The sequence below is a fragment of the Notolabrus celidotus genome, chromosome 9 (genome assembly GCF_009762535.1).
Source record: "Notolabrus celidotus isolate fNotCel1 chromosome 9, fNotCel1.pri, whole genome shotgun sequence".
NCBI lineage: Eukaryota > Metazoa > Chordata > Actinopteri > Labriformes > Labridae > Notolabrus > Notolabrus celidotus.
Genome location: NC_048280.1, coordinates 34874028 through 34897753, shown reverse-complemented (window position 1 = coordinate 34897753; position 23726 = coordinate 34874028). Strand labels below are relative to the sequence as shown.

Sequence of the window (23726 nt, the reverse complement as noted above, 5' to 3'; positions counted from 1 at the left end):
AATCTTCAAATGTATAATTACAATTAAAAAAACTAATGAACAAAAATAGAATACACTTAAATTGATTACTCATCATTTATTTTCCAAAGCCACAAGGAGCCACAGCATAAGGCTCCAGAGCTGCAGGTTGCTGACCCCTGCCATAGATATTCTACTGTGCTTGCATGAAATCTGGTTGTTTTAGTCAGAATTATGCTAAAATATATTTTCCCCAACTATATTTAAGTTCCCTATTAAGAGCCAACCTTCAATTTAGTCAATTGCTACCTTATTCACGTTATTTCCCATGGAAAGTTTCCAACTTTAAAAATTATTTTCGCAACCCTAGTTATTGTTTTAAGTCTTCTTCGATACAGCGGGATGTTCAATTTGTAAATGATGTCTCCATGTGGGACAGATTAGACCGCAAAGCAGGGTGTTACTGTCACTGCCTAAATCCTCACCATGGCAATACTTTTATTCAAGAAAGACGCAGCACATTACAGATTCCATCTTTTGCTCATATATTGGAACTTTTAACTCAATTTAACGAACCAAGAAGACCAAACTGAAGGCCTTAAAGGAGCAGTCCACAGACCATTTAAGGAATCAATGTGGATCCATCCATGTCTTATCAAACTGAACATGTTGACTGCTTAGTTTACAAGCATAACATCCCTCCAGAAGTATTACTCAGACCTGAAGAAGAAGTGTCAGATTCTGGAGGAAACAAAGCCTAAAGGTGAATCAAACTGCTGAAGCGACCAAAATGCAGGCTTGTGTTTACGCCCTCACGGCTGAACTAGAGCCCCGTGAGGTCTACGATGGCCTTGATGAAGATGGTGTCATCGCGTATGTAGGAGTTTTTGGAGTCCAGCTTCGAGAGCGGACAGAAGAGCGGACACCCGCTGGCAATGTTCATATCACTGACCGGCCTCTGGAAGGACGAAGATGAGATGTCGGGCCGGAAGGCGTCGATGATGTGCTCCCTGTTGTTCTGGTCCAGCAGCATGAGGGTGACCTGGGCACACATGGCAGGAGGAGCCTTACTGATCTGGGAACACTGGAGCTTACAAACAAGTGCAGTTACAGTCTACAGCAGGATGGACGTGGTGACGTGATTAACTGTGTTGACAGAAGTAACGACGGATCACTGGAAAGGTTGATATGATACATAAAAAAAGGGACTAAAATTTAAATGTCAAACTAAATATAAAAACACATCATGCTCTCAGCTGATTTATTCCTAAGTGATTTTTGTATTTTTATATTGTACGTATTTTTTTAAGTGATCAGAAACACAATGCATCAAAAGTAAACCACTTCAATGATAAAGACTCATCTGTTTTTTGTATTAATTCATATATTCAGAATTCATAAATTCATATAATCCATCATTACATTTATTTCAATTAGGGCTGTCAATCCATTAAAATATTTAATTGCGATTAATCGTATGATGTCCATAGTTAACTGCTGATTAATCTCAAATTGATCACACACTTTTTATCTGTTCTACATGGACCTTAAAGGGATACTTTACAAGTTTTTAATACTCTTATCAACATGGGAGTGGACAAATACGCTTGCTTTATGCAGATGTATGTTTATTATTATTGCAGCAATCCAAAACAATGATAAATACTGTCTAGAACAATCGCCACACAACATCAAAGGTACTGCATGCTCAAAAAATATGCTGAAAGGGCATTTTGACCTGAATGTAACATTACTTAGTAATACTACAGTAAGATGAGATTTATTTTTGTCTAAGTATTTGTATCATTGAGTTCTTTAATGAAGTTCCAAATACTTCTATTTCATATATTGCACTGCCTCTTTATGGTTGCTCAGGGTGATATAGTTTTGAGTTGAAGTGAAGGTGTCACGTGTTCGATGTGCTGTTGTCCTATGTTGAGGAAGAGTCATTAAAGGCATCACGACGCACAGCAGAAGTTGTCCTGTGCTCTTTCTTCCCCACTAAGTATAATCAATTAAGATTCTAGTTAACGCTGTTGAAGTTTAACAGTTCCAAAGAGATTAAACAAGCCACGGCGTTACACTACCTCCATGTAATATCCAACTAACTAAACATCCTGTTCTTTTAAGCAGCTCAACACAAAGTGATCGAGCTCAGGCATCACAACAACAGACGCATTGTCCATGCGTCTCCGTCACATCGACAGTAAATGCAGGTAACTTTGGTCTTGTCCAGAGAACCATCTGGCAGTGCTTCAAAGCTGAACATTCAGAACACCCTCTTTATTCATTTCTTTTTGTCATCCACAATGTTATGTTACTGCTGTATGTTTGTCATTGCGATATCACAAAAGGTCATGGTGCAAAAGTGGAAGCATGGCTGGTTGAAAAGTCTTGACACACTAACAAAAAAATTACCTTCCCAAAGTGATGAACAAATATTTTTAAAGCTCTAGTAAGGAGTTTTAAGCTGGTTATGAAACAGAATGATTAATATTGACACCTCTCTGGGACACAAAGCAACAAGAGTAGGGGTGTAACGATTCTTTTTAACAACGATTGGATCCGTATCATGATTCGTTGTTGCCGATACGATTAAAGGACGATATTGGTTCATTTAGAACGATACAATCCAAAACGATTCAGTGACTTGAAATCCATTCAGTAACTATTTAGACAAAAATTCAACCAGTGTGACTGTGAGATAAATACCTTGATACTGGACAGTCCTGGACTCCTGTAGTTGCTGTGATGTTTTTGGCCTAGTCTCTGCTAGGGGTGTGCCAAAATATCAATACTACCATATATCGCGATATTTCGTCTTGCCATACGTTATCGATACACTGGTGCCAAATATGGATATTTAAACAATAAACATCCAGCCGTTCTAAACAGATTCTCTCACAAGAGCCTGCTACAATTTTGATTTACAGAGTCACTACTTCAAGCCTCCACATGATGGCGCTTAGCATGAATAAGAGTGGGTGCTGCGGTGGAGTACTCTTTGAAAGGAAATAAAAAGAAGAAGAAAAAGAAAATGGTGCAAGGCGGAGGATTAGCAAACAGCAGAGAAAAACACCTTAAATATGCACCGTCCAATTTCAGATCTAAAGTCTGGGCCCACTTCAGCTATTTCTATACTGACAATGGAACAACACTTGATAAAGAGTTCGCAGAGCTTACAGTGGAGGAGAGGGCGGTTCACGACGCTAATGCTAACGTCTCTGTAAGCCAACTGGCCTACAGCTGGCAAAGTGCCACTTTGTGAACTGATCCAAAAACAAAAGTGAAAGTTAAAAACTGCAGTCGCAGCGGTGAACTCTAAGTGACCCAGTAACATGCTGTCTGCGTATCGTTGCCATGGAGACAAGTTGTGGTATACACGTGCTGACCCGACCAAAACACATAGTGAAGGAATAACAGTTTGGGGGCCACAAATAGGTGGATGGTGGGCTGGATGCGGCCCGGGGTTGCCTATTGAGGGCCTCTATTAAGGGCCTCTGATAGATACAAGTATACAAAGTATCTACTGCACATGTGCAGTAGATACTTTGTATGACAATGTTTGGAATTCCTTTGAAATGGATTCAGTGCAGTCAATAAATTCTGAATTTCTTCAGTGACACAGATATCGTGATGTATATCGTGATGATATTTCTTGCAATATATCGATTATCCCAGAAGTATCGTTATCGTGGGCAAAATATCGTGATAATATCGTATCGGGAGGGACCTGGTGATACCCAGCCCTAGTCTCTGACTAACCATGCTGGAGAGGCCTGAGGCTTCTGCAGAGCTGATGTTACCTTGATGAACGCTGCAAGAGGTGCCTGGACGGTTGGCGTTGTGTGAAATCCCATGGCGCCTTAGTAGGTGGTTGGATAGATTAGTGGTGTTGCCGTGGTATCTTTACTTGACCTTTACATATCCTACAAACAGCGAGCGACTTATTTAGAACATCTCTGTCTTTGCAAAAGCCAAAGTGTTTCCACACGCTGGACTGCAATGGTGGCTTGATCATTTCTCACTCGCCGGCTTCTCCTCTGCCATCCACCATGCTATGTTTTGTTGTCTGCTGGCGTGGCGATGACATCACAGACAGGCAGCCTGAATTGATTAACGTTTAACGTCTTTAAAACAAACATCCATATAAAGTCTGCCGTGCTTAAATCTAATGCGTTGTTTCCTAGTATAGACACAATCGATTTATTAACTTTTAAAACGATGTTAGATCGATATATGTCGTCCGGAAGGCAGACTTGCCGATCACAGATCGATGTAGTCGGATCATAGGAATATAAATCGATACATCGATGTAGTAGAGGAATCATTACACCCCTATACAAAACCATCAACAACAGCATCCATAGTTTCTGTTTCTAATGATTCTTTAATGCTTAAAAGACGGCCAGATGGTTGGTGTCAGACGGAGTGAGTTATCTACAGAGACCAGCTGTGTTACCTTTACAGGAACAAAGATTCAAGAGATGTCGACTTTAAGCTTAAATGTAGATACACATCTCTGAACCATGACTCGACTCTGCTGGCTCATCCAACAAAAGAGTACATGTTTATTTTTAGTTTAACATGATGAGCAGGGTTGGGCAGTGATGTTATGAAATCACTCTCAAGAAGATTGTCTGCGTCTCTGATCAAACTGATCGTTACCTTCTGGTTGAAAGGCCACTTGAGGAGTGCGTCGCTGTGTCCTCTCATCACCACGAAGAACAGAGACAGGTGGGTGCCGCGGCCCGTACCATCGCCGTTCAGGTAGATTCTCAGGCACATCTTGTAGCCGTATTTACTGGTGTAGAAGGCTGGAAATGGAACAGAACATAGAGGGTGAAAATGTGGCGGGAACAACCAGTGGCGGTTCTAGACCAATTTTACTGGGGGGGCCAAGCTGGGGCCAAGGGTGTTGTCAGAGGGACACATTCAACCCTGACAAAAGAGACTGAGAAGGGCGAGGACCAGCTGAGAACAAACTGGCAAAACATCAGTGCATCCCTATATACTAGACATATATACTACTGTGTACTAGATCAACATGCAGACTGACAGCAGCTGTTTGGCTGTTTACACTCAACATGAGTCCCTTAGCGCTTTAAGGGACTGGAACCAAGTGCCACACGCATGTGTTCCGCTTGTATCATGGGAGCAATACCGAAGCTTTTTTTATTGTATAATATTTGTTTGGTGTGGAGGGGGGGGGCTGTTGGCCCCTCCCCAGAACCGCCACTGGGAAGAACCAAATTATTACTCAGTCTGTGTTACCCCTTTTCAACCAAGGCAGTTTCAGGGCCGGTTTGGAGCCAGCGCTCAATTGAAAACCGTTTTTTCGTGTTTCAACTGCGAGTTAACCGGTTCCTGGCCGGGGAAAACCGGTTCCAGAGCGGGGAAACCGGTTCCCGAGCGGCTCCAACCCTTTGCTGGTCTAGAACCACAAACTGCTTACGTCAGGGGGAGGGGGGTGGGGTTGCCGTGATCAAAAACACAAACCAAACGTGTTTCCGCCATTGTCCTGCAGCAAAAAACTAAAAGAGACTAATGGATTCCAAGGCAAGGCAGAGGTCGGCCGAGGAGACAAGCTGCTAACGCTGCTGGGAAAAGTGCTCATTTAAATCTGACATCAAGACGTGCCTCTTCCACGGGCTCAAGCTGGCGGAAAAACAAACGGGAGCTGTGTTGGTTTGCGAGTTCAGCCAGCTCCGAACCAGCGCGAGCACCAGCCCGCAAATACAACCCGGTTTGCGTTAGTCGAAAAGAGGTAACTGTGAAGCTTTTACCTGGAGAGAACATGGCAGGAGCCCGGCCGGCCACAGCGTCCTGTCTCTTCTTGGTGAAATCAGAGATCTTCCACACAAAGATGCCGTCGTACGTTGCTGCAGACATTTCCCTCATCTTACCGTCCATCTCCACGATGGACAGATCCCTCAGACTCACCGTCCTCTCCAGCTGACGAACCTGCAGCACAGCAACAAGTGAGCAAGACACTTCACTTTACACAGGAATGGAACAAAGCCACATCTTTAATCTTTCACAGAGCAGATGATGAAGGGCTGAGAAGACCTGTGAACAGGTTCACATTTGTTACTTCACATGACGTCTTGGACATGATGCGGCCTGCAGGACTCACAGAAGATGATTTAAAATGACCATAGTTCCAATGTGACTCACCAGGTCACACCAACAGCTCTGTATCGGGATATGAATGTTGTCAATGGCTGTGAACTGAGTTTCAATCAATCAATCCCAACTAATGTTCTTCTCAGACTCGTTCCAAACAGAGCAGGTCTAGACCGTACTCTATGTTCTATTATCAACCAAGACTCAACATCAAGACAGGATCAGATCCAGTCCCATCCTACAGACAGGACTCAGTCTGATCTCATCTTAATCCACCATGAGCAGAGCACTTTGCAGCATTTAGCAAGTTACAGTGGCAAGGACAAACTTCCTTTAACAGGCAGAAACCTCCAGCAGGACCAGACTCATGTTAGACACACATCTGCTGAGACCTTGTTGGAGAGAGGGATAGAGGGAGATGAAGAGAGAGAGAGAGATGATAGTAGGGAGACGGATAGTAGTAGTTGTAGCAGCTGGAGTCTGGCATGTCCACAGCAGCAGAGATCCAGAGGAACCTACGAGACAAGGGAGCTCAGGGACTCCAGAAAGGTCTAAGAAAAGAGAAAAGAGAGGGAGACCAGAAGAAAGAAAAAGAGGAGAATAAATGAGGAAATGACTGGATAAGAAAAGGAGACAAAGGATGAAGAAACATGGAAAGAACAAAGAGAGTAAGAAAGAAAGAAAGAAAGAAGAAAAGAGAGAAAGACAGAACGAAAGAAAGAAAGAAAGAAAGAAAGAAAGAAAGAAAGAAAGAAAGAAAGGAATGAAAGAAGGAATAAAAGGAAAAAAGACTGAAAGAAAGAAAGAATGAAAGGAAAAAGACTGAAAGAAAGAAAGAAAGAAAGAAAGAAAGAAAGAAAGAAGGAATGAAAGGAAAAAAGAAAGAAAGAAAGAAAGAATGATAGAAAGAAGGAATGAAAGGAAAAAAGAAAGAAAGAAAGAAAGAAAGAATGAAAGAAAGAAGGAATGAAAGGAAAAAAGACTGAAAGAAAGAATGACAGAAAGAAATAAAGGAAGAAGGAAGGAATGAAAGAAAAAAAGACTGAAAGACTGAAAGAAAGAAAGAAAATAAAGAAGTACAGAATAGAAAGAAAGAAATAAGTAAAGAATAGAAAGAAAGAAAGAAAGAAAGAAAGAAAGAAAAGAAAGAAAGAATAGAAAGAAAGAAAGAAAGAAAGAAGAAAGAAAGAAAGAAAGAAAGAAAGAAAGGATGAATGACAGACCCAAAAAAAGAATCTACTGCAGAGATCCAGGGGAACCTACGATACAAGGGAGCTCAGGGACTCCAGAAAGGTCTATGGTTAGTAACTTTAATGGGACAGGAAGAGTTAAAGTAAGAGACAGGCAGAGAGAGGAGAGAGAGGGAAAGACAGGATCCCAGTGTGTCAGTCTAAGCCTATAGCAGCATAACTAAGAGCTGGTCCAAGCCTGATCCAGCTCTAACTATAAGCTTTATCAAAAAGGAAAGTTTGTAGCCTACTATTAAAAGTAGAGAGGGTGTCTGCCTCCCAGACCCTGGCTGGTAGATGAAAGGAGAGGGACCTGATAACTGAAGGTTCTACCTCCCATACTAAAAACTCTGTTGCTTTGTTCTCTGCATTCAAATATTCTAACTTAAATTACATGTAAAGCTTAGAGGGAGTGAAGCAGTGTAGTCACCTTGTTGTTGAGGATCTCGATCTTGTCCTGGTCTAGGCGGTGTTGGCGGTTATAAGCCTCCATGGTGGTGCACGAGCGCTCCATCTCTCGATTGAGGACACAGACGATGTTCTCGAACGTGCTGACTTTGAGCTCCAGCTCCTGGCAGCGTCGGCTCAGCTCGGCTACCTTGGTCTTCTCACTCTGAAGCTGCAGCTCCAGGGCGGCGCCCATGGCACTGGGCAGGGGGGTAAAGGAGGTGGCCAGGGTCGGGGCACAGGCACCCTGCACGGGAGCCGCACCACCCCCACCCCCACCCAGCTGGCTCATCTTCAGCTCCAGGTCTCTCAGGGACTGGTGGAGCTCCTGCAGCTTGTGGCTGGCCACCTCCAGACTCTGGGGCTGCAGGCTCTCCAGGCTCACCTTGATGCCCATGATGAAGTGGAGGAGCAGGTTGAGGTGCTCATAAGAACACTGCCGCTCGTGGTCGTGGATCTTCTCTTTCTCCACCTTGAGCAGATACACATTCAGAGGTTAAACAGGAGTGCTCATCCACTGAACACTCACAGGAAACACATTTTGATCATGTGTGAGAAACCCTGCCAGAGAAGAAGAAATTAAAATTTGTCAGGAAAGATATTACCACCACCTCAGAAATATTTCTCAAATTCAGTCTGTTTGAACTTTTCAAGACACAGAGACTATTTGACATGCTTTTATCTCATCACGCCTTGTAAGAGTCTGCTCCTTCGATCGTCTTCAAACTTTACAGATCAAGCTCCGCCCCTACAGCGTACCGTCCTGAGGTCCTACACAGTTTCTCTCTACGGCAGCTGTCAATCAAAGCAAACCCAGAAGTAAAACCCTGTTTTTTAACCTCTAATAACTAACAAACAAGAAACTCTTCAGAAAAAAGAGGCCTTGAACACAAAACACTCAAATACTAACTACATATCACCACAGCATACGGATGTGAGAAACATTCGTACCATGTGTATTTATTTTTTTAAGTTTGACTGCAGCCCCATTAAAATGAATGGGGGGGACAGAGTTTTTGACCTATACTGCAGCCAGCCACCAGGGGGAGCCTTTTTTGTGGCGGCCTCACTTTGAGCCGAGCGAGATGAAATACCAAAAGTAAAGCCCCAAGCCACATATAAGAGGCGTTAGAGGTAACATCTCAGAGTGACTGAATCAAAGTCCAGACCTGGGCCCGTATGCACGTCCAGCCATTAGCGATGAAACGTTTGGGTTTGTACTAATGGTGAAAAAAAGTCGGTTAGCGGTCTGCATGAGCCAGATTAACGCCCCAACAAAGCATTACATTTAATGGTGGTAGACCCCACCATTACAGGTGCTAACGGCAGGATTACCTCACCTGTTAGGCTGTTTAAAGGATGGAGGACATCGTGCTTATGTGTTACCGTTTAAGACCAAATATGAGAAGACAACGGATATTTAGGGATCAAACTAATCCTTTGGAAAAGTCTGATCTTTGACGATTGACTTGCTGATAACAGCTGTTTGTTCATTTGCTGAAAATAGTTTCTTCTTGATCTTCTCTCAGTCACAGCGGTACCGCTCGCCATGTTTATTGTTGTTTATGTGTAGTAAGCATGCTCAGTTTGAATTTGTTGGATCAGGGTTTTCCAGGAGGTTCCCTGGACATATGACGTTTTGCACCAGCCTCACTTTCATGGCGCAATTAGTTAATCGGTTGATTTATTTGCAGTCATGCATGCGGCTAACGCTACGCCCAAATGGGCCGTTCCATAACGGTACATTAAGACTAATGGTCCCGTTTGTGTAATGGCTGGACGTGCATACGGGACCTGGAACTTTTTCAGAATCTGTGACGGGACCTTCTGATTGATCCCTCCGTACGAGTTCATGTTTTCACTCTGAAACAGTGATCTGACCGGGGAAAGAATTCAAAGCTTTGAGAAGTTTTAAAACTTTAATAAATCTGCAGCCGGTGCTTTAAGTTGAGAGAGAGATTTCCACAGAGGTCACACCTCAAGAGTCTTTTCCAGAAACAGATCAAAGATATAAAAACTGTTTGTGCCTCTGAGGGGAGCTGTGTGAGTTTTGGGACTACAGGTTCAGAAGACTCTTTAGAACTAAAGAAGAGTGCTCATGAGTCCTCCTTCTGCCAGACCCTGAACTCTGCTGCAGGAGCAATCACCAGCTCCTCTGACGGAGGATCAGTGGTGCACGATGGCTGTAGGGGAGTTCTGCAGAATCGATTGTTGATAGTTTTTTGAAACACTGCCCGTCGAGAGACAAGTTATCAGGGGAGTTGGAAAGTTTTGATGACTTTCAACCTTACTTCTACTTTCACTGTATAAGTCAGATGTTAATGTATAAGACGTTAAAAGGTCTTAAAGGTGCAGTGTGTAGATTTGATGGAAATGGGATTTCATATTTATAAACATGGTAAAACAAGTGTATAAAACCACCTCTATAAAACTACAGTTAGGGCCTGAGCACTGACACGCAGTGGCGGCGAGGCCCTATTGTATCCCGAAGGATGGCTAGCATTCTTCCGCCGCTTCAAAGACAAATTTGCATGCCTCAACGTGGACCAAAACTCACCAAAATTTGTCCCAAAGTCAGTCATGGCGTAAAATTGAGGAATTCATTGCTTTTTGGCCATATTGCTCCATAGCGCCCCCTAGAGACTTGAAAGGCAAGTCCCTCAAAGCTACTTTCACCTACATTCCTGAATTTTTTTTGCATACCTACCATCCCAAGAGCTTCAAAAAAGTCTGAGGGCGTCATTGTGAAATCCCAACAGGAAGCGCAGAAATCTGATTTGCAGGGTATGCAGTAAAGAGATCTAGTCCTAGGGTTTTTCTCCAATCCAATCCCAACAAGGCACAAACCAAAGTAGACATATTGACGAGTAAAAGTTGTCAGAAAACGTTTGCAAAATATAAAAAATGGGGGCGCGTCAAACTCTAATGTCTCGCCATAAGCAGGAAATGGATTTTGGGGGCTTTAAAATGCTCACAATCTCACAAAAATGGGCCACAATCATTGGCCACTCATCCCCTTTAAAGCACCTTCCTAACCCAGCACATCAGGCTGTGGCGTATATGAGGCGGTGGCTTACATCAGGTGGTAGTGCACATCAGGCACCACCGCTTGCGGTTTTAATTTAATTTTATTACACTAAGAATTAGTATGTATGTTTACAAAAGGAGCAGGTCTCCTGACGGAGGCTGCCATCATGTTTCTACAGCAGCTCAGAACTGACAAAACAGATCACAACACGTTCTGTTACTCTGTGCTGAAGTTTCTGATCCAGAAATTCACGTGCTGGGAGATAGGCAGAGAAGCAGAGAAAGAGAGCCGCTGTTGTTGTTGTTGTTGTTGTTGTTGTTGTTGTTGTTGTTGTTTTGTATTGATATAACTGTATGATAGCAGAAAATTGACAAATGTAGGACCCCAGATATTAGTAATCACATAAACATGAATCTGCTGCTTTTCCAGGGTTGAAGTCTTTAATGACAGAGTTATGATTGATGGACGACGCAGAGGTTGCCTGTTGTCCGCTGGACAGGTAAGAGAATAACCTGCCTTGAGTAGTTTTAAATTGTATTGGTTCTCTTGTTGATACAATCTTATCTTATCCCAAAACCTGCAGGATTACTTTAATGTTGGTCAAGTTAATCACGTCACTATCACCCCCACTAACTGTTAGAGATACTTGGGAGAAAGAGCCAGGCACCACTTTCGAGACTGAGTGGTGGCAGAGGGCTCTGGAAAGAGTCAATGCTACATCTCCCTGTGCGAGTCTTACATTGATACAGTTTAAGGTTTTACACAGGACTCACCTCTCTAAAGTTAAGCTAACACAAGTGAACTGTGCGACAGATGCTCTATCAAAAGTTTTTTGTAAACCTGTACCACCCAGTCCCTTAATCTCAATCTTTGGTGCCCCCGAGGACTTAACTCGCTTTTCTGTCAGGGAAAGAAATATCATTGCTTTTGCCTCTCTTGTGGCCCGCAGATGCATTCTTCTACAATGGAAGGATCCTAAACCGCCATCTGAGAATTCCTGGCTAGAAGACCTAATGTCCTTCCTCTATTTAGAGAAAATTAAGTACAGTTCTAGAGGTTGTTCAGATCATTTTAAAAAGACCTGGGGCCCTTTTCTGTCATTTGTAAATTCTATTCCCTCTCTTGAGGACTAATGTAATACATGTTTCATAGGCCTAGTTGTAAAAATTCATTTTAAGATTTTCTTTGTAAGAGATACTTTTTATTTGATTTAATTTTAATTTTAAATTAAATTTTTATTTATTTATTTATTAACAATTTATTTATCCATTTATTTATTAACTATTTATTTATTTATTTATTTATTAACTATTTATTCATTTATTTATCATTTTTTATTATTATTATTATTTTATTTACTTATTTTATGTATCCTATTTTCTTTGTAATTCATGAGTCCTTCCTGCTTTCTTATGTTTAAGATAACATTTCACAACACATTGGATTGGACTCTAGTGGTTGCCATTGTATGATGTGTTCTTGTTTGTCTGTAAAAATATAAAACTGGGTAACATGCACTTTTTGAGTGATGTATAAGGCAGAAAACCCTAACAAAAATATATCTAAAAAAAAAATAAAAATCACTCACCTATTTTCTGGTTGTGTGTAAAATTGAAAACATTCTGGGATAGTGTTATTAGGTGTTTGGAAGATATTCTGTGTTACAAGATCCCCAGAGACCCCCGGATTGAGTATCTGGGCATGATCCCTAATGACTTGATCCCTAAAGAGGATATCTACCTTTTTAAAATCTTGATTCTTGCCTGTAAAAAGGCTGTTACTAGAAACTGATTGAAAAGTGATCCTCCAAGTCCAGCACAGGGGTTGGCCATAGTGGAAGAAATATATTCCATGGAAAAACTGACACATTACCTGCGGACTAAAGCATGGAGCCATGATCAATGCTGGAATAAATGGAGTGATTACCAGAATAAAAAGACAGGTGGTGATACCTGCTGTGTGGAAAGACTTCAGAAAACAACAATGTAGATATTGAGAAGGCGCCCCTTACTATATGTATGTTTGTTTGTGTATAATTTGTTGAGCTTTATGTTTGTCAATATTGGGAAAAAAGCAAATAAAAAGTTAAAAAAAAATAGAAATTGTATTGGTATGGAAAGAAATGTTTCCGTATGTGCCGCCTGCTCACAAAGCAAACGTTTATGCCCACGGTTTAATAATGTCTTTTGTTCTTTTGTCTAATGGCAACACAACACAATGTCAAATATCTAATTGCTATTATCGATGGGGGCTTCTGGTTCTCCACAGCATCCATTACTTATGTGATGCGCAGGGTTAGGAACAGAGGGGTTCATTTTAGAATCTGACCACTAGATGTTGCTAATATTCCCTTTTCTACACACTGCACCTTTAAGTTGAGATGAAGTCAGCAAAGTTTCTGGATCTGTTTCTTCTGGCCCCGGTGCTGTGGTTTGATGTTATCAGAGTCCCATAAACTATAAACTGTGAAACTGAGTGATGAGTGCAGAACATGCTGAGGATAGAAAGCCAGATTAACTTGAACCAGAGCATGGAGCTGAAGGAAGCAGTGCAGCGAGGAGAGGCTGCAGCAGACAGTGTGCAGGCAACACTCAGGCTTCATACTCAACAACACAGGATTCATTTACAGGCATGAAGCAACCAATACTGTGATAACTGCTGAGTCATGTGACCTCTCGGCAAACAAAGGAGGTCTGAGACACAGTGAAGAGGATTCTCTTATGATGTCATCCTACATTAAGGCGCTTTTCGACCGCAGGAACTTTACCCCTGAACCACGTGCGTTTTGACCGGGGGACCCAGGGTCTAAATTTAGTTCAGGGGTAGATAATCTCCCCCTTGAAAAGCCCCTGCTAGGGGGGTAGTACTTTTCAAAGGTCCCGGGACTTTCAGGGGGCAGGGCCTGCAATGCTGAACATCTCTGATTGGTAGATTAACCTCAGTGTTTTTATTCTGCCCTCCGTCCACAATAACATCACACACATCTGTGATTCACTTGATTTCTCTTTCTTTCATTAGTTTTTATTTGTTCTATCTTTTTTGTATGTGTGTGTACTTTTCAAAAGAAGAAGCTGTGATTCTCTTGATTTAGCAGCTTGTAACAGTAGTCTTCTCTCAGCCCACCGTGAATGTGTCTCTCCCGGTGTTCCGGTTTTAAAAGTGGCCCTGTAAACTGGAGACCTTCAGCTGAATGTAACAGTGTTTGTGGAGTTTACACAGCTGTTGAAACGCAGAAGGAGTTTTAAGATTCAATATCCTCATCAGATATTTAATGATCGTCTAAAGACGTTTATGAGGGATGCATCCGGCTGAAAGTCTCCAGTTAACAGGGTCGCTGTTTAAACCAAAACACCGGTCGATCTCTGCCACGGCTTTTTGAGTTCAAAAGGATTTTAAAGCCGTGTTGAAACGTCTTTGCTACTCGCGCTTATCTCCTCTCACGTGTTGATTCAGTGAATCCATCTGTGATGAAATATAGCACCATCTAAAACAGACCAGCTGAGTCTCTTCATGCTAAAAGGCTAACTGTTGTGTTGCTCATAATGATACCTGCCTGTCCGTCTGCTTCTATGGTGTCATCTGTGATGAATGGCATTCCTCTTTGTTTTACTGCCCTTTACTGGTCTGGTGGTGTAGTGCATTTACTTTCTTTTTCTCCATACGTCACTGGCCTGATTTACACAATCTACCCGGGACTTCAGTCCGTGGTCGAAACGCAGACAACAATGGGGGCACAGGAACCTTTTAGTTCAGGGGAAAGTAGTTCTGGGGGCTAAAAGACCCCAGAACTCTTGGTCGAAATGCACCTTAACTCTTTCTATCCACTGATTGGTGCTTTTGGTTAATTTGCTGTGTCGTCACATGATCCAGTAGTTATTACATGAGCCACTGTTACACATACAGCAAATTATGACAAAAATGTCTACTTACAGACGTATCGCAGCCAACAACATGAAATCTGCATGGTGCTTTAAATTTACTGCAGAACTTAATATGGTCCACATACTGCAAAACAAAACAAAAAAATGAAAGAAGCTAATGATGTTTAGTTTATGTTATTTGATCTTTAGCTAAATGACAAATGAGATCAGTTTAACAGAATTATGAGAGAAATCGTTTGAAGACAAATATATGAGATACCTTCTCTCGGGGAATCTTTTTCTTTGCACAACCTTCACAGATCATCGGGTACTTCGGACAGATTTCATCATGAGCCTTTAAAAAAAAAACGGGAATGAAGTTAGTCAACAACAAAAGAGATATCACGCTATCAAACTATTACCTACACTCAGCCTACGTCGCCTTTCTTGCCTTTTTTTTTTAACAACAAATTAAGAATCAAGATAAAAAATGAAGACATGACCAAGAGCTTTGTTCTTAGACGTTTGGAGATTTTTTTTAAAGTTTGCGACAAGATCGTCTGGAACCAGTTCAATTCATGGATAATTCATCTTGGATCATCCGGACACAGATTTTTAAAGATTACCAAAGCTCTAAACGAGGCAGATGTGTGTCTAACATGAGTCTGGTCCTGCTGGAGGTTTCTGCCTGTTAAAGGAAGTTTGTCCTTGCCACTGTAGCTTGCTAAATGCTGCAAAGTGCTCTGCTCATGGTGGATTAAGATGAGATCAGACTGAGTCCTGTCTGTAAGATGGGACTGGATCTTATCCGGTCCTGATGTTGGGTTTTTGTTAATAATAGAACATAGAGTACGGTCTAGACCTGCTCTGTTTGGAAAGAGTCTGAGGAGAACATTTATTGGGATTTGACGCTATACAAATAAAGATTGATTGATTGACTGATTGACTTTCTTTCAATTCTTCTTTCTTTCTTTCTTTCTTTCTTTCCATTATTCATTCTTTCTTTCTTTCTCTCCATTCTTCTTTCTTTCCTTCTTTCCATTATTTATTCATTCATTCATTCTTTCTTTCTTTCTTTCTTTCTTTCTTTCTTTCTTTCTTTCTTTCTTTCTTTCTTTCAATTCTTCTTTCTTTCCATTATTCATTCTTTCTTTCTTTCTTTCTTTCTTTCCAATCTTCTTTCTTTCATTCTTTCCATTATTCCTTCTTTCTTTCTTTCTTTCTTTCTTTCATTCTTTCCATTATTCTTCGTTTGTTTGTTTCTTTCTTTCAATTCTTCTTTCTTTCTTTCTTTCCATTATTCATTCTTTCTTTCTTTCTTCCTTTCCATTATTCATTCTTTCTTTCATTCTTCCCTTCTTTCATTACAATCTTCTTTCTTTCCATGTTTCTTCATCCTTTATGTCTCCTTTTCTCTTCCGGTCCTTTCCTTCTGTCATTCCTTCACCATTCATTCTCCTCTTTTCTTTCTTCTGGTCTCCCTCTCTTTTCTCTTTTCTTAGACCTTTCTGGAGTCCCTGAGCTCCCTTGTCTCGTAGGTTCCTCTGGATCTCTGCTGCTGTGGACGTGCCAGATTCCAGCTGCTACAACAATTATAACTATTATCCATCTCCCCACTATCATCTCTCTCTCTCTCTTCATCTCCCTCTGTCCCTCTCTCCAACACGGTAGGTCTCAGCAGATGTGTGTCTAACATGAGTCTGGTCCTGCTGGAGGTTTCTGCCTGTTAAAGGAAGTTTGTCCTTGCCACTGTAACTTGCTAAATGCTGCAAAGTGCTCTGCTCATGGTGGATTAAGATGAGATCAGACTGAGTCCTGTATGTAAGATGGGACTGGATCTTATCCTGTCTTGATGTTGGGTCTTTGTTAATAATAGAACATAGAGTACGGTCTAGACCTGCTCTGTTTGGAAAGAGTCTGAGGAGAACATTTATTGGGATTTGACGCTATACAAATAAAGATTGATTGATTGACTGATTGACTGATTAATTGATTGATTGATTGATGACTTTCATGCATCAAACCCTTGCACTTATTCCTATTCTTATGCCTTGTACAAAGAGAGCACAGTTTACTAAAGTCAAATTCCTTGTTTGTTCAAGCATACTTGGCGAATAAAGCTGATTCTGATTCTGATTCATGCAGTATCTTTGCATCACATATCTCCTCGACCTTGATCAGAACGTTTGTATCTATGAAAGGTGATAGTGAGGTTATAAACATCACCATAAAACAATGCAATAAGTAAAGTTATACACTGACACAGTTCTGGAGCAGCGTTGGATTATTCTGACCTTGATGTTCTTTAACAGGAAAGGCTCTTTGCAGTACTTGCAGTTGAGCGTTCTCTCTGGACACTCTCTCTCGTTGTGGCGCTCCTGTTCGTTGGCTCTCATCAGCTCTTTGCAGGACGGACACAGAATGATCATGAAGTCACAGTTACCTTCATGGCTGGCCTGAGGGAGAACAGAATCAACTTTAAAACCTCTTTCTCTGTAGTCTTAATGTTTATCTTATTAACTCCGGCAGATGATGAAGCTACGGAAAGTAGTGTTTGGTTTGAATATCTAAACATGAATTCGACATCTGGATAAAAGCCTGATTGTGAAGTAAAAGTCATCATTACAGTAAAATCTATGAAACCCTAAAAAAAAAAAAAAAAAAAAAAGAAACACACGTTAATAAAAGCATTATTAACAATAATACATGTATGGGCCCTTATTAAAAACATGTTAATAAGATGTTTATTAAAATTAACTTGACTTTTAAAGGTTTCTTACAAATAAACACATTTATAATAGTAAACAAGTTTGTAAAGAGTACACGTGTCTTTTCAGCAATAGTACACGTTATTCATGCTTTTATTAACACTTATATAGACTAATGTATGTTTCTAAGCACTTTGTTTATGTTTATAAGCATTGTATATATGTTAATAAACACTTAATATATGTTTATAAGCATTTACATAATTATACATAAGTATTTCAAATATGTTTAAAAGTACATTATATATGTTTATAAGCATTTCATGTGTTTATATGTTCATAAGCAATTCATACATGTTTATAAGCACTTAACAAATGTTTAAAAGCACTTTAAATGTGTTTATAAGCATTTCATACAGGTTTCTAAACATTAAATATGTTTAAAAGCATGTAATATATGTTTAAATGCATTTTGTTTATGTTTATAAGCATCTTATATGTTTATAAGCATTTTATACATTGTACATATGTTTATTGACATTTTACATATTCATATAAGCATTTTATATGTATTTATAAGCACTTTTTATATGTTTATTAGCCTTTTATAAATGTTTATAAGCAGTTTATATATATTTATAAGTGTATTATTTATGTTAATAAGCATCTTATATTTATAAACATTACATTTTATATTTACGTTTATAAATATCTTATTTGTTTAAAAGCTTTTTATATTTATTAATAAGCTTTGTATATATGCTTGAGCTTTTATTTATGTTTATAAGCAATCAATAAATGTTTATAAGCATTGTATATACGTTAATAAGCATCTTATATATATATATTTATCAACACTTTAAACATGTTTAAAAGCATAATGTGTTTATAAGCGTTTTTTATAAGTTAATAATCATCTTATTCCTCTTTATAAGCCTCTTATAAATGTGTATAAGAATATTGCATTATGTTAACAGTGGACAGTGATTTTAAATTGGAGCGTCAAATTAGCTCTGTAGTGAAGTCCAGCTTTTTTCAGCTTATGCAGCTGGCAAATGTGAAGCCTTTTCTTGCACAGCAGCACTTTGAGACAGTAATCCATGCTTTTATTACGTCTCGGCTAGATTACTGTAATTCACAGTATATTGGAGTCAGTCAGTCCTCCCTCGCACGTCTCCAGTTGGTGCAAAATGCAGCCGCTCGCCTCTTAACTGGAGTTCGTAAGAGGGAGCACATTACTCCGATCCTGGCCTCCCTCCACTGGCTACCTGTGCACTTTAGAGTCCATTTTAAGATTCTTTCAATTGTTTTTAAATCTTTAAATGATCTTGCCCCGCCTTACCTCTCTGAGCTCCTTCACCCCTACGCTCCTGCTCGGTGCCTCAGGTCAGCTGATCTGCTGCTCCTGGAGGTATCGAGGGCAAAATGGAAGCTCAGAGGGGATAGAGCTATTTCTGTTGCATTAGACAAGCCTCCTCACTGTCCATTTTTAAAACTCGTCTTAAAACCCATTTTTATTCCTTGGCTTTCAACCCTGCATTAGTGTTTAATAGTTTGTTTTTTATTGTTTTATTATCCTGTGTTTTAATTGTTTTTATGCCTGTGTTGTTTGTCTATTTATGTACAGCACTCTGTTCCGGCTGTGGTTGTTTTAAAGTGCTTTATAAATAAAGTTGCGATGAGTTGAGTTGAGTTGAGTTAAGCATTTCTATGTGTTTCTAAGCATCCTATATACTGTATGTTTTTAAGCATCTTTTAAGGTCATGTGCACAAAACATAGATCTGAAAGTCCTGAATTATTCATTTGAAGCTCAGATGAATTGGTTATTTTGAAGCTGGGGTCACTGTGGTGAAGGATAAGAGACTTCATTCCATAATTTAATTTAATAAAATCTTCAATTCAAATGTTTGAGTTCGCAAGGAGACTATTTATGACGGTACATACAACTAGTGCAGGTGCGCTCACACACACACACACACACACACACACCACTCTGCAGTCAGTCAGTAGCAGTCAGAGCAAACTAACACACCTTCGCTTCTTTCTAAACCTCACTGACATTTGACTTAGAGTGTGTCATCATCTCCCAGCATGCTTTGCTTTCATTCGCACCTCAAATTCTTTGATCGTTCCCGTCCAAGTGCATCCTTCATTTGGACAGACAGCTGCCAAAGCCTCCACCTCTCTCCGTGCTGCGTTGTCAGGGAAAGCCTGCACAGAGAAGCAGAGGTTGTTGTCAGTAACAACGTGTTTGTGTCTTCAGTTACAGTTCCAGGGATACTGTTACAAACGCTGTGCATCATTTTACTGCAGGTCAGGAGGCTGGAGCTCACTTCTCCATCCTGGCTCTAATTTCTCCAGCACATACGAGCATCCTAGCTGCTCCAAGCTTTAACTTGTGTTGGCTCAATACTTCAAGACATTGGATTGAAACTCAAACACTGAAACGTTGTCACACTGCTGACTCTCAGGATCACTGTCAGGGTTTTACTCTCTAAAAGAAAGTTGGCGCTCATCAACTGCAACCCCAAAAATACCAGACCTGGTGGAAGTCTGCTCCACGTGTCCGCCTCCTCAGTCTGTCAAGAAACTTCGCAGCTAAAGTCCATGACATGTAGGTTATAAAATTGACTTACACCACCTTGCTTCAGAATTGAGGTGGGCTCTTCAAACAAGTCTTCTTTAATACAGGCGCTGCATTTCTGAGGCCCGGAGCTGGAGAGAGGGATAGACAAATGTTTGAACTGTTAGAATAAATACTGTACCATCTACCATGTGTCACATACTGTACATACTTCATATCACCATGCACTCATACAAATGCTGAAAAAGTCTATCTGATTCACCTTTGACCCTGTGGAAAAATGAGAACAAAGCTTTGAACATCACACGAAGATTCAAGATTTAAGATTCAAGATTCACACAAATGTATTTATCCAGGAAGGGTTCTCAGTTTTGCAGCCCACCCAAATCCCTCCTGATCAAATAAGAGTTCATAGAAACAGGAGTGTATGTCAATTACTGCTATCAGGAGAGTTTCAGTATCTTAGTGTTCCTTTGGAGGGGTTGGGCATGGGATCTCCGACATCATGGATACTACGTCCATATTTCATACAGTCTATGGCCATTACATAATGTTATTTGTTTCAAAAAATGACCAGCAAAAAGAATGAGTAACTGATAGGTTTAGGAATCCACAAGAATCAGTGACAGGTGGACAAAAAAGTTAAAGCTCTGATGGTAAATATCCTGATACATCGTTATTGCAAATTTTCTTGGAATATCTTGATATCATTTTGAGGCCATATCGCCCACCTCTAATTCAGGTAAGATATTACTTTATTGATACCTGGGGGGGAAATCCAGTTGTTGACGCAACCCAAACATAAGTACAATCAAGAAAAAGTTCCAACTAGTAAAATAAAATAAGTAAAAATAAAACTAGATAAACAAAGATAGAATACAATTCAGATATATACAATGTTACAAATGGATTAAATGGAAGTAATTACAGGCAGTATTAAAAATGTTTCAGTATAGTGACAGGTTGACATGGTGTGATTATGGTTTGGTAATGACATATTGAGCAATATATTTAATAAATATGGGTATGTAATATGACCATAAGCTGTAGTAGGGGAGAACGGGGTTGGTTGTCACACTTTTTACTGTTCCATCTTTCAATGGTCATTCCTACATTAAATTGAAGCTTAAGGTGTTGGCTTGAAATGTGTATCCCTCTCATTTTCCATCTCATTGTAACAAAGAGGCAATTAACTATCAAAGACACTCTGACACATTGTGACAACCAACCCCATCACAGGGATGGTTGTCACACACTATGGGGATGGTTGTCACACACTATGGGGATGGTTGTCACACACTATGGGGATGGTTGTCACACACTATGGGGATGGTTGTCACACACTATGGGGATGGTTGTCACACACTATAGGATTGGTTGTCACACACTATGGGGTTGGTTGTCACACACTATGGGGTTGGTTGGGGTTGGTTGTCACACACTATGGGGTTGGTTGTCACACACTATGGGGATGGTTGTCACACACTATGGGGTTGGTTGTCACACACTATGGGGTTGGTTGGGGTTGGTTGTCACACACTATGGGGTTGGTTGTCACACTATGGGGTTGGTTGTCACACACTATGGGGTTGGTTGTCACACACTATGGGGTTGGATGTCAGGCACTATGGGGCTGGTTGGGGTTGGTTGTCACACACTATGGGGTTGGTTGTCACGCACTATGGGGCTGGTTGGGGTTGGTTGTCACACACTATGGGGTTGGTTGTCACACACTATGGGGTTGGTTGTCACACACTATGGGGTTGGTTGTCAAACACTATGGGGTTTTGTTGTCACACACTATGGGGTTGGTTGTTACACACTATGGGGTTGGTTGTCACACACTATGGGGTTGGTTGTCACACTATGGGGTTGGTTGTCACACACTATGGGGTTGGTTGTCACACACTATGGGGTTGGTTGTCACACACTATGAGGTTGGTTGTCACACACTATGGGGTTGGTTGTCACACTATGGGGTTGGTTGTCACACACTATGGGGTTGGTTGTCACACACTATGGGGTTGGTTGTCACACACTATGGGGTTGGTTGTCACAATGGTATTTTAATGGGAAAAATCTTTTAAAAAAGGCAAGAAGGCAGAACTAAATTTGAAAGTTGAATTGCACTGACAAGTGATAGGCCTACATAACTTAATGCATTTTAACATAAAATGAGTGAGGACCATGAACAGGAAACACATCTTTAGGCCAGCCTATATAACAACATTAAGAACATAATAAATAGGCCTAACAAGAATGGCCGACTCAACTAGGCTACATGCAGTCACTGTCTGAGTTACAGTGATGGCAAATGTAGGGTCTGTGCACTCCAACTCATTTCACCATGCATGATTTTGCCAACATAGGGGTTGGTTGTTACATGTGACAACCAACCCCAAAGAGAATGTGACGACCAACCCAAACTGGATTATTTTGCTAGCATCAAGGCTAACACCCATCTAACAACTAGTTAGCTAGCTAATACAAATCTAAACTATAGCTTTCCCCTCACACTTTGTAAGGGTAACACTTGTTTTGTTATAAACCCATCGTTTAAAAGCCTAGAAGAAAAATACTGAGGAGATGAATATTTACAATTTGACATGAAAAACACAAAAAGCCCTCTCACCTCAAGTTCAGCTGTCTTACTCCAGAGAAGACTATGTAGGTGAGCTCTGATCCTAATTCTGGAAATGTCCATACCCCAATTTGAGACACAGTGGCAAGATATAATGAGTGTGCCAACCAACCCGTGTGACAACCAACCTTGTTCTCCCCTAAACAATAATAATGTAATATAGCATAATATTATATAGCAAATAATTCTCACACATTATATGTTATTCTAGTATAGTTTTGTAAACACAATACAGCTTCTGTTACTTTGGTTTCTCAGGTAAGTCTTGCTGTCATTTGTATCCCAGTTGATGTTCATGTGAATATAATGTTCATTATTTGGTTATTTGGTTAAAGATAAACCCCCTGCATGATAAGGAAAGGCTGCCTCATCATGTTGTGTTGCAGCACTGACCCTGCTCAGACTCAGAGGAGGTTATAACAGGGTGTCACTGTAAGGACACTTTCACAAACCATCCCACATCTCATGGATTCACCAGCATGGGGAGGGGATTGATGAAATGCATGCAGCCCGAACTCTTCAATATGCACTTTTTAATTCTGCAGCTTTATTTTGTGCTCGTGCATGCAACACCTGAGCCCCCGAGCACGAAGGGACTAAATTGGAGGATCTGTGGAGGGGGACTGGTGGTGCTCTGCACATCTAGCTTAGCTCTCCTAGCCACCATGACACTCACCTCACTGTTTTGTTGAAGCAGAAGGAGCAGAAGCGATGCCCACATTGAGCCTGCAGAGGCCTCCTCAGCACCTTCTGACACGAGTTGCACAGATGTTTGTCTTCCAGGTTGTTGGCGAGGATTTTCTTTGGGAAGCCCGGTTTGTTTCCTTCCAGGGAAGATGGTGGAGACGGCTCAGACTGTGCAGCCATTATTCCCCTTCAACAATAATATCGGGGTGCTCAGCAGGGGTGTGTTCAAGACAGCAAATACAGCTGAAAGCAGAATCTCCCGCAGCAGATCATTGCTGTGTGGCCATCTTTTATATTCACATTCCTGCTTGTGTTAGGAAAGCATGACTCTGCTGTATCTTTGCATTCCAGAGGCCGATATCAGCAGCAGGCGTGTTCATGTGATAAAGTGACAGCTGAGGATGTTTCAGGTGAAAGCCTCCACGTCTACCGCTAGGTGTCGCAAGCCGCAGAGCAG

General features: G+C 40.8%; 1 protein-coding gene across 1 annotated transcript; it reads right to left on the bottom strand.

Moving 5' to 3' along the window:
* Positions 1-418: 418 nt before the first annotated feature.
* On the bottom strand, positions 419-23726 carry traf2a (Tnf receptor-associated factor 2a). Its single transcript, XM_034692660.1, has 10 exons — positions 23259-23726; positions 19994-20072; positions 19470-19568; positions 16943-17104; positions 14929-15003; positions 14719-14793; positions 7744-8232; positions 5745-5922; positions 4627-4775; positions 419-1000 (listed from the first exon to the last, which is right to left on the bottom strand). The coding sequence occupies exons 1-10, from the start codon at positions 23447-23449 to the stop codon at positions 782-784; spliced, it is 1716 nt and encodes a 571-aa protein (XP_034548551.1). The 5' UTR covers positions 23450-23726; the 3' UTR covers positions 419-781.

What these genes read in the sequence shown, in the direction of transcription:
- traf2a (XM_034692660.1), bottom strand. Translation starts at nt 23,449, where the DNA reads ATGGCTGCACAGTCTGAGCCGTCTCCACCATCTTCCCTGGAAGGAAAC. An exon ending in TCCTGTTAAAGAACATCAAG is followed by an intron (nt 15,004 to 16,942) that starts GTCAGAATAATC and finishes TTTTTTTTAAAG; the next exon opens with GCTCATGATGAAATCTGTCC. An exon ending in TCCTGCCATGTTCTCTCCAG is followed by an intron (nt 4,776 to 5,744) that starts GTAAAAGCTTCA and finishes TTCCATTTCCAG; the next exon opens with CCTTCTACACCAGTAAATAC.